This window comes from Chenopodium album, chromosome 21, assembly GCF_948465745.1.
Source record: "Chenopodium album chromosome 21, dcCheAlbu1.1, whole genome shotgun sequence".
NCBI lineage: Eukaryota > Viridiplantae > Streptophyta > Magnoliopsida > Caryophyllales > Amaranthaceae > Chenopodium > Chenopodium album.
Genome location: NC_137854.1, coordinates 2348558 through 2360337, shown reverse-complemented (window position 1 = coordinate 2360337; position 11780 = coordinate 2348558). Strand labels below are relative to the sequence as shown.

At 33.6% G+C, this 11780-nt stretch overlaps 1 protein-coding gene across 1 annotated transcript; it reads right to left on the bottom strand.

Annotated features, from left to right (window-relative positions):
- Positions 1 to 5870: 5870 nt before the first annotated feature.
- LOC145600933 (uncharacterized) lies at positions 5871 to 10194 on the bottom strand. Its single transcript, XM_081656805.1, has 8 exons — positions 9567 to 10194; positions 9276 to 9380; positions 9092 to 9157; positions 8929 to 8994; positions 6622 to 6951; positions 6464 to 6533; positions 6239 to 6371; positions 5871 to 6130 (listed from the first exon to the last, which is right to left on the bottom strand). The coding sequence occupies exons 1-8, from the start codon at positions 9975 to 9977 to the stop codon at positions 6088 to 6090; spliced, it is 1224 nt and encodes a 407-aa protein (XP_081512931.1). The 5' UTR covers positions 9978 to 10194; the 3' UTR covers positions 5871 to 6087.
- Between the last annotated feature and the right edge of the window lie 1586 nt (positions 10195 to 11780).

Here is an 11780-nt window from a genome sequence, read left to right as displayed (position 1 = left end):
ATGATTGTAGTGCGTATGTGACACGTTCTGACTCTGTGGTGCATACATGCACGTCTTGAATGTGGATATTACGATGTTTGAAAAGGTTTCATCTTGAAAAATGTCTACAATTTTATTGTACTTTTATGTATTTGGTTCAATGGGTGTTCTCTATCCTTCATTATTTACTTTGTCTAAATAAAAGATTACAGGAGATTTTCATTGTTTTTGTTCAATTTGTGATGATACACTTCCTTTTGAAAGAATTTGTTGAATTTTACATTGATTTTATTCAATTTATGATGATACACTTCCTTACTTGTTGTAATAGATATGTGCATCATTGTTATTTAGTTGAATGAATAACACATCACCATTACAGAGATTAGAAAAGCTAAGAAGATTAAAATCAATAATGAATCACTTAATACAAGCAGTCAAAGTATTGAAATCACGAGAAATTTCAGTTGATTTTATTTCATACTGTGATGGTAACTATTATATATATTTGTTTTCTTTAAAAAAAAAATCAATAAAGACTGTGTTTTCATCATTTTATTTATAATATTCAATAAAATAATTTAAGTTCAGTATAAATCATTTCAGTTGAATACAAACAAGTTATATTCAGCAAAAATATTTAATTTCTACTAAAATTAAATTCATTTAACTACAGTTAAAATAAGTAGTTTAGTTTAGTATAAATAAGTTAAGCTCAGCAAAACTAAGACTTTGTCCTCTTCACCTTAGAGTAATAATTTCAATTCAGTAAATACAATTTTACTTCAGTAAAATTAGTAATAATTAATTAAAATAAATCAGTCACTTCAAAGGAAAAAAATATAATAGATAATTGGTAAAGATGAAATTTAATCTGTAAAAATAATTTCAATTCGGCAAAATAATTCAATAAAAATTATTTCAGTTCAGCAAAAATAAGTTGAAGATAAAAAGGGGTCGTTCAATACTTCAATTTAGTGATTATAAGTTCAGCAATAATAAGTTCAATTAATTAAAAATCAATTTTAATCTGCAAAAATCAGTAACTTTGAAGACAATTATAATAATAAATCAATAAAAATAAGCTTTAATAAATACAAAAAATTAAGTTTGGTTAAAAAAATTAAGTTTAACAAAATTAGTTATTTTCAATCTAGTCAATTTGAGTTCAACAAATATAATTTAAGTGTAAAAAAGTAATTTCAAATTTAGCAAAATCAAGTAAAAAGAGCTAGGCCTTATATTGTTTGTGATTGTGTCAACTTTTAATATGAAACAATTTTATCCGTTATTATTTAGTTGCAATGCTTCTATTTTTAGCCCCATTTACAAATTCAATCTACTCTAATTATCATTGTTGTTCAAAAAAATAAGAAAACAAAAGGTAGACATGTAAGATTCATTATAATGCATATTTTCAAAATATTAATTTTTTTATTTTTTTTTTTAATAATTTTTAGTACTTGCTAACAAATATATGTATTAATGGAAGAAATTGTGCATTAGGAAGGGTGAAAAGTAAAAATGTCTAAATAAATCCCTACCTTATAAAAAGTAGAAACTTGCTCTTATGAATAGTGCACGGACCTTTATACCCCTAAAATATTTATTTACCTTCTTACCCCCATTTATAAAAACCCTCAAAATGTTTATTCACCTTCTTACCCCCATTTGTAATTTTGTAATTTTTCTTAAAATTTTTCCCGACAAATTGTCAGTTCATTTTCTTACCAAAAATGAATTTTGAGCTTTCTCTCTCCTCTCCATCTCTGTTCACTTCCCTTACTGAGCATTAATTTTTAACTTTCTCTGTTCACATATCCATTGAAATACCTAATTCCACAATCAGAACAATAAAAATCATATTGGGGCCAAAAAAAATTCCAAAATTTCCAAATAAAAAACAATTAAAATCGAATTGGAGCCAAGAAAAGCTGATAATATGAAGAAATAATCCAAGAAACAAAGGGAAACAAAAGAAATGACAAGGAAACGGGGAAAAAAGGGAGGTGGTGGAAGAGGGCGGCTGGAGTCTATGTGAGGTGGGTCACGAGCAGCTCCGATAACTCTCTTTGCTTCTCTATTATGTCAAGGGTGGAGTTTTGGTTTGTTCAGTCATTGACCAAGCTTCCATGACTGTGAGTATAAATGTTTTGTACTTCTGCTTTGCACTCATGCATTAACAAAGTATTAGCTATTGTACTTGCAATTAGAATCCTATTTTGATTTCAAAATTATTAATTATTTAGAGAAAAATCATATAAATGATGTCTGCCCATTCTATCGGAGATCAATACGGCCCAAATATTTGCTATATTCTATATATATTATCTGATATATTCTATTACCTTAATTTCAACATATTGTAGTGCTTCTTTTTTTCAAAATTTGTTGCAGGTTGTTTTGGCAGCCAATGAATTGCCTTCTTTTTTTTTTTTTTTGGGTAGAAAACTGTCTTCTATCAATATACATAATTCTTTGACATTTTATCACAGGTATTTTTGCATCTCACAAGGCTTGCCGATATTTCTATTTTCTTCATTAGTTGAAGGATGAAAATGGACAATTCATGGCAATGACAGTAGCAATCGGCAACAATTATCTTTATAGTTGTTTTGTGGAATGGAGTATCTTCTAAGATTTCCACTCCCATTGTACGTGTTTGAGGGAACACTTCTGCTTGAGGGAACACTTCTTGCAAAGTGGTTATCATTTATTCATAATGATGCGCTATGAAGTTGTCATATCACATATACGGTTTTATAATCTGGCTACTTTTTGAGAGTGAGGGATAGCTCAAGTGGTTAGAGCTTCCCTCCTAATTTTAGGAGATCCTAGGATTGATTATCTTCTCACCCCTACCGTTGTGGCTCTCTAAACACCCAAAAAAGTAATTTGGCTATTTGCTTGACTTTTATTATGCATGCAAACTTGCTATTACACATTCATACATAGTCTATGTCCAAGGGAAAGGACCAACAATTTATTAGCACACGATCATTTATAATCGTATAGGTCAGCACATAACCATCCGTGTTGGGTCGATTAAAGTCAATTCCTTCATTTGACACAATAATAACATACCATGCTTTTTCATAAACAAACCAACAACTAAAATTTTATCATATAAATAGACTTTTTGTACATGAGGTCGTATGCATCAGTCTATTTCCCATGATCAAATTAATTAGAAAACACTATTAGATTGATGAATTTGAAAGATCTACCCAGTTAATTAAAAATTGAATGGAAAATATAATAATAAAGTTTAAAAAGTTTGATATTCAATGGGAGTTATGGGTTGATTGCATACAACTTTCAACTTTACCAATAAATTTTAGCAATCACCTAATTACATTGTGTTATAAGCTTTACCAATCACGCTAAATTTTCAACTTACAAATGCAAATAAACAATGCCTATGCAATAGAGAGATATTCTTTTACCAATAAATTATCTCAACATTGTCCTAAAAAAAAAAAGAAAAGTGCAAACCATAGGCCAAGAAAAATTAAATCGCAATAGCTGACCACTCCGCGCGCAACGCGCGCTTTAGCTGCCCTAGTAAATATAAAAGAAGTAAAAAGATTGAAGAAGTACATTATTTTCATTTTTTATTTTGTTTTACACTTTTCTCTCAAAAATCCAACCTTTAGTTAAGAATTTTACAATTAGCTATTAGTAGAAGCAATTATCGGATAGCTATGGAAAGTAAAGCGATAGCTATGGAAAGTAAAGCGATTAAAGATCTATCTAAACAAGTACTTCGTATAAGCCAAGTTTTTTTCCCCTAATAAAATAACACTAGATGAAGCTCGTGCGATGCACGGTTTGTTTGAATTTTTTAAAATATTTTTTTTTATTTATGTGCTAAATTTTTTTTTACATATTTAGATAAAATTTCTAATATCAAAAGATAATATTTTATATTTAATTAGTTTAAACTTATAAATCTTATTCGCCAATTTTGCTTACGTGGCATGTGAATTATTTAATTCTAAAAGAAAATAATAATCTCTTATCTGATTGGCTACAATTAGAATTTATAATCCTACATGACGCGCTAAGAAAATTAAATCCTACGTGGCTCTTTAAAAACTCGGGTAAAAACTCCCCTTTATATATATATATTAGATTTCACTTTTCAACTTTTCTATAACTTTATTATTGAGGGTTAACTACTTATCTTGTTCATTAACTACTTATCCGTTTCAAAAAGACATTTACGGTAATAATAAAAACAAATCTACGGAAATGATGTAAAGTCGTTTCATATATACATGCATTCATGATTACCATAATAGAAAATCTACAGAAATTACGTAAGTGAGTCCTTCATAAAATTTTGACTGGATATGAGAGAGAATGCCAATTCAGTTAAAACCCTTTTTCATTAATAATTCTTCCATTTTTCTAGCACTGGAGATTTATATAGGCCCTCTTATTTGTCTCCATTCAGTATTTTTGGCCTAACGACATCACAGGATGCCACTCTATTTTTAGGGCTTCAATGATTTCTTCCTATGCAAAGTGAATCAGCCTTTAAGAAACATTTGAAAAGGCAGAGGTTTGTGTTTACAAAATGGTTTGTATTTCCTTTCAAATGTTCTACAAGTTGGCAAGTGGATAAGCTAGGCCCATACATAAACCTTAGACTAACTGTTTGTTTTTTCTTGGAAGTTTACCCAATGTACAGCCCAGAAAAAAAAGGTGGTAAACCATGAAAAGTCCATAGATTCTAGGCAGCACCACCATGGTTTTATCGCCTATTTTGGGTTGTGCTACTATCTATTCCGGACAATGCCACGGCAAATTCAAGGTGATGTGGTGATGTCACTGTGGTCAATCCTTTTTTTTGGTTGTACCGCACGAAATAAGCGGTAGTATCATGACGGTACCACCATGGTACAACCACCTATTTGGGATGGTATGACCATGGCACCATCGCATGTTTTGGGAGTACCAAGGAAATATTCAATAATTAAAGTAAACCTATCTTTGCGACAACCCTACTCAGTGGACAAAGATGATGATCTGAGTCATCTGACCATGAAGAGAGCATGGAGTTGGGCAGTAGCGATTTCGTTCAACGCTACCAATAATAATACAGCGAGATGTTAGTTTGGATAGGCTTCACTACAGCGGATGGCCGCCTATCACAAAGAAAAATGTGGTATTGTGGTTGCATTGTGTTTGGTGGTGGCTAATAACTTGGAGGAGATAAGAAAGGTTAGGGGCTTAATGTTTGTTTATGCAAATAAGCTTTGCTATTGGCGTTTGCGCTGCCACATTGGCTCCTAAAGTAGTGTGATTTACTAAATTAGCAAAAACAATTAGACAGATTGTCATCAAATCCACTTCGCCCAAAGAGCATCAGAACATGCAAAAAGCCTGACAAAAACTTGCACGCTCATGCAGTCATGCTTATCTTTCCGACTTCCAATTTTAATGGTGTGTCATTAACATTGACAGGTTTTCTAATCAAACTTCATTTATTTAATCATTGGTTAAGCTAAATGAGCTTAATGCTTGGTGCACTCACATGACACCCAAAGTATGCTGCTGTTATCTTGTTGAAAAGGGCAAATACCAGATGTATACTAATACTAGACAGTACGGGATTTAGCCTCTTTAGCTGTCTACTTGTTCGACTCATGATCAATTTATAACTTCAATCCAATATAGAAGCCCTCGAGGCCTCGACAACTATATTGTAATTTAAAATGGAAAATAACCCACATGTGACCTGACTATAAGATGGAGGGATAATAAATTCAAAAACTAGAACACGCATGCTTAACTGAAAACAAAGGGGAGTGGGGGTGATAGTGTGTAGAAAATAAGAGCTTCACATCACTAGTATGCAGCATGTGACAGAATGTATTCTTAATTTTCAGAATAAGCCCAATTACATATAATAAGATGGAGAAAGAGAAACTTGATTCTCTTGTTATATTTTATGGTAGAGGGTTCATCAGCAATATTGGCACAATGACAGCTAACTATCAACAGGAAGAGAAAAGGAGAGTAAATACATACAAGTCAAAGTGTTAACCTAGGACTAAGTTTGTCATGCTTATCTGACTTTCCGCATCCATCTCTTAGTTGTCAGCTTGTCATTTGGGCACCACCACTAGTTGCTGCAAACAACCTGTTAAAGATGCAGAGCATCAGTAACAAAAACGGTGAAAAACTGAAAACATGTTCTCAACTGAATAAAAAAAATATACACAAGAAGATGATCTATCCAGTTTTATACCCACTAAAATTACTGGAAACCAGCTGATTCTGTCCCGATATGTTCTCAAGACGGGTCTCTTGTGGAGCATGTTTTTGCTGCATCCGTTCTTGAACAGAGTTGTGCCCCAGCCTCGTAGATGTAGTCACAGCACCTAAATTCAATGTTCCAAAATTCAAAACTGAACTAGCTATATTCTATTTAACAGTAAATACTTGAAATGATATTGATCAGCAGAAAACATACCTAAAGATTTTGTCTCAATATTATTGACACCTATTCTCTCATGAGGCATGCTTCTTTCCCTACCAACAGCCTTCACACAAAACAAATAAATACAATTATATGACATACAATGTATGTTTGGTGGGTTACTTGATTTTTGATTAAGCAATTTGATTTACCTGAGGAGAATTGCGAGGTTGATAAGGCTGAAAATTAGCAGGCATACATGATTCAAGACCGAATGACATGGCCTCTGAATTAATAATGCTGGGAGTAGGAATAGTGGCTAAGGAAGGCCTTATTGAGGAAGTACATTGGTTGGGCAGATTTAACGTAGTATTTGATGTTTCTGGTATAGTACTAAGTGCAGTAGTCAAGTTCATGTCATAGGAACCACTGGCATCATCAAAATCAATCCCCATTTGAGAAAGCTGAGAAGGGTGCAAAATCCCTTGTCCTCCAGGAAGACACATCGGGTGCAAACTCACTCCGTTCCTCATTGATAGCATCTAATGTTTCATTAACAACCAGATTTGTAGAAAGTGAGTATTCTATATTTCTATATGACTCGAAATCACTCCACAGTATTGCTCAAAAATACTAATTGTGATAGAAAGAACACAAAAATATGACATTGATTAGGTTGATAACCAAGCTAAGATAATCCATCTAGCAAGCAATGAAGCAAATAGTTTGTATAGGAGCCTAATGGGAGTGTAGTATCTTGGTTACTCGAATATATTGTACTACAATAGATGCATTTGAATACATACAATTTGGCAATGATCTCATGCTTAAATGATAAATATTATATGAAGATAAAATATCACATATCTCCTAATCAAGCCTAGGTAATGGTCTTCAGATGAGTTCAAAGTTCAATGAGTCAACAGGTCTTTCCACAAACCCAAGTCAAGAACCAACAAAAAAAGGTTACCAGAGAAAGATAAAAACAATTCTTCGACAAAGAGTATAAGCTGCATTCAATGCATAATTTGAAACTACAATGAATAGGTTGAATATCTGGCTATCAGCACCCCCAGAATACAAGATGACAGCACATGGCCACACCTCTAAGTCTCAATTCAGTTTCCTGGAAACCGGGGTATGTTACAGGAGAAGATTATTTGATTTATAACCACCGAAATTGATGAATTTGTTTTCTTCCTGCCTGTTGCATTGGCAAATGGCAATTATTGCAGAGTCATCCTACCAGCATACATGGATGACCCTAGCTTACTAGTATCCCTAACAAGCCAAGTTTGTTTTAGCGTCATTCTCGAGCACACCAAGTTATTTATATCGAATTTTAAATTTGCAGATATTTACATTGTTCAATGTATACAACTTTTGGTCAAAAACTAGCAATTACCAACAATGGTTTAAGAATTTAATAATATTAATAAATTCATCAAATCAGGAAACAAAATGATCATAATTGAAAGGTATTCCATTGATTTAAAGTAGCCTTTTCTATAACAGCAGAAAAATTGAAATGTTGCCCATTATTTGCACATAGAAATTGCAATCTATTTCTCCCAATTACTTGAGGATGTCATTCAATTAAAGATAGGGTATTAAAAAGGGGTAATAAATAGTAAAAATCTGTGCAAAGTGATTCACTTAATCAATCTTGAGCCTTTTATTGGTGGGTGGAATAAGTTGAGAATATAGAGTTCTTATAAACTAAAATAACCTAAATTTTCTTAAGTAAAATGGGTAGATTTGGGGTTTTAATTCAATGTTACATAACTGAGGTTGGATATTCAAACAAACAAGTAGATGAACTTAGGGCACTAATGAAAAAGACAAGGAGTGTATTGATGAGGGTATTCCAATGAACTAATCATCTATCACAGCCATACATAACTCCTTAAGTACATGTTTTTAGTAAACTTGAATCCCTATAATTCTTAAGCTTTATACTTCATGTCCACTCCTTAATGTTGAAACTATCATTTGAGCCATTTTTTATTTACCAAAAGTCCCACACCTCTAGCAAAAGAATGAACAACGTAAATATACCTTCCCCAATTCCAAAATCTATCCCCACTTTGTTACAAAACCCCATAAAAACAAATTATTGTATCGAAAATGTTATCCTCACTTCATACCTGGGACCTCCAAGATTAAAAATCACAAGTCGTACTTTAATAAGTAAGTCTTGGACTAGTGGTAAAATGATAAAATATCACCCTTAATGGAACCCATATGTCCTACTATAAAGTCTCCAATGCTAGATTGCTAGCCTTTTGCACCTAGTTTGAACAATGAAGTGACACCGACCTTATCTAACTTAAGCGTCTAAAAGATTTCACATGACTATAGTTTGAAATTTTGCTAAATACGCAAAGAATCATTCTCTACTACTGATTTAAATTCTCCTACGTCCATTTGTAATTTGTATTGCTCTTGTGGCTCATCCGCACCCAAAAAATTATTGTACACATACCAATGCGATAGAATAGAATGATTGAATTCCATACCTGAACTTGCAATTGAAGCTGCTTCAAATATTCAATCGCTTCATCCAGCATTGATGCCTTATCCGTCTACTCTCCAAATTCATTACCAAACCCAATATTTAATAAAATTTTTTTAAAAAAAACAAGTAAATATAAAAATAAAAGGATAGTAAGGGAAATTCACCTTGTTAGAATTAGGAATTAAATTTTGCAACGCTTTCATCTTTTCATTTATCCTGCTCCTCCTCCTCTGTTATTAATTACTCATTATTAACAAATTAATTATCCCAACTAAACAGTAATTACTTAAAATCAGGTTTTTCATAAATTTTGAATTTACTGAAAAAAAAATTGAGAAAACAAAAAACCTTTTCGGATAAATTATGAACTTCAGCAGCTCTACTTCTCTTAGACTGATTTCGCAATTGTTGTTGTTTCGTCTCTCCCTCTTCCACAGCCACGTCATTACCTTCCTATTCTCCAAACAACAAAAAATTCACACAAATTACAGTAAAAAAAAAATATTAAAAATTAAAATAAAATACTACCTCCGTTTCTGATCAACTACACCAGAAGAATTTTTTATGGTGCACAAGTAATACTAGTGGTTGCAATTAATAAGAAACGGAGGTAGTAAAATGATGTCGTTTAGTAAAAACCTCGCTTTCGCAGTCATTATCTTCAGGAAAATCGTTATTGTCGAAGCTTCGTAACTGAACCGAACCGGAAAGTGACTCAGAAGACAAATTCGAACCAGCAGGAACAGGAAAACCAGTCGTAGAAGGAGGTAAAACGACGCCGTTTTCACGAGAGATCCGGTTAACAGCAAGTCGGTCTGAACCAGAGAAAACCGCAGATGGACCGCTAGAAATATTATTTAAAAGGGCACTAAAAGAAGGGAGTTGATCAGCTGCATGCGACCTCATGATAGTGGGAGATGAGGAAGCAGAGATTAACGGTTGATTTGGTGATGATGATGAAGATGAACGGTGGAGGATTTGCCGGAGGAAAAGGGAGATATCGTCGGGTTGTTCTTGAGGAGGAGCTGAAGAGTTGTTTGTGAATACCATTTTTTTGAATTTGAGTTTAGGAATTTGGGGTTTGAGAAGGGGGGAAATGAAGTGGTGTTATGGAGGGAGGGAGGCAGCATTAATTATAGAAATTGTGTTGGTTACGTTTTGTGTTTTCGTATAATAGGAGGTGCAACTTTGTTAGAGGGGGATACAAAGTTTTGAGCTTAATGCAGAAATTGGTGACGATATATTGTGGAAGTGGGGGCGGCTGTTTATTTTTTCATTGTTTTTTCCTTTAAATTAAATATAGTTGTATATTGGCAGAAAGATAATGGTCACCCTTCAAACGTTAGATAAGAGAATTAAGAGTGAAGATGTCAAAGTAATAGGAATATTAATTACACTAATTAATATTGTATGTAATTTTGTCATGTATTTCTAACTTAATACAAGTACTCAACTATTTTAAATAATGTACCTCGTATGAATTAGTTGTCTAATGTTCCGAATGTTCGTTAGCAAGATCCATACTTTACTTAGTAATTTTGTTACAATTTTTATTAATAAGTACGGAGTAATTAGAGATCTTAATGGAATAATGGTCAAAGTTAACGTTTAGAAAAAAAAAAAAAAAATAGAGGGAACATATTAAACATTTTCTAATGTTAAATCGTTGCAAATAGTATGAAAATGATGTATTTAGTTTTAAGGTGTGTATTTAGGTTGGAATTCTTGATTTTTTAGGAATTCAGTTAAGTGTTGTTTGGCTATATTTTATTAATGGAATCCTTTCTTCTTGTCAAAAAAATTAAAAAAAGAAAAAGAAAAGAAAAGAAAAAAAGTTACTACCTCCGCTTCTTATTACTCGCAACAAAGTACCAGTTTGCGGAGGCCGAGGCAAAAGATTGAAAGCTTGATTAAGGAAATATAAGGGTATATGTTTAACTATTAATCTAACCCAAAAAATAAAGGAAAAACAAATTCAACCTTAATTAAATTAAATACCCCTCCACCACCCACACCACCAAGCAGCAACCCAAGCCACCCACCACCATCCCAGCATCACCGAAACCACCCCAGCATCACCAAAACCACCACTATTCATCATCACCAAAACCACCCACCACCACCACCCAGCACTGAAATCGACGAACCCAACACCACAAGCACCACCGACGCCCCCCAGCACCACCACGCCACGAACTGAGCAAAACCTAGCCGCCACAACCCACCATACCATCCTTGAAAACCCACACAACCACGAAAACCATAGAACCCACCACCACCAACAACAACCAAGCGAAACCACACAATCTTGAACCCACCAACACGAAAATCCTAAAACCCACCACCACCGACCCACAAACCATGAAAATTAAATACCCCACCACCACCACCACCACCACAAACCACGATTATCCTAAAACCCACCACCACCACTAACCCAATGAAACCACTCAACCTTGAATCCACCACCAACCCACGAACCCATGACGCCACCGCAACCACGACACACTAACTTACCACGAACCCAAAAACCCTTCTCTATCATCGATTACAACATTGATTGGTCAAATTTAACCATCAAAACTCTAGATCTAGAGTTTTGATGGTTAAATTTGACAAAAAAACCTTCGAATTTGGGTTTCATAGCCAAATGAGGAAACAAAAGGCAAAGGAAGAGAGAGAAAACAAAGGCGGCGATGTAGGTGGTGGTTTCCATTGAAGATGTTGGTGGTGGTGGTTGGTGGTAGTGGTGGTGGTGATGGTGGTGGTTTCCATTGAAGTTGGTGATTATGAAGGAAGAGAGAGAAAACTTATGAAAGAAGATGTTGGATGTCGATGGAGGGGAATGAATTA

Bases quoted from the DNA above. Each gene is read 5' to 3' on its own strand.
- LOC145600933 (XM_081656805.1), bottom strand. From the start codon at position 9,977: ATGGTATTCACAAACAACTCTTCAGCTCCTCCTCAAGAACAACCCGAC. The intron at 9,381-9,566 runs GTTTTTACTAAA...TTTGGAGAATAG, and splicing joins ATAATGACTGCGAAAGCGAG to GAAGGTAATGACGTGGCTGT. The intron at 8,995-9,091 runs GTGAATTTCCCT...TTTGGAGAGTAG, and splicing joins TAATTCCTAATTCTAACAAG to ACGGATAAGGCATCAATGCT.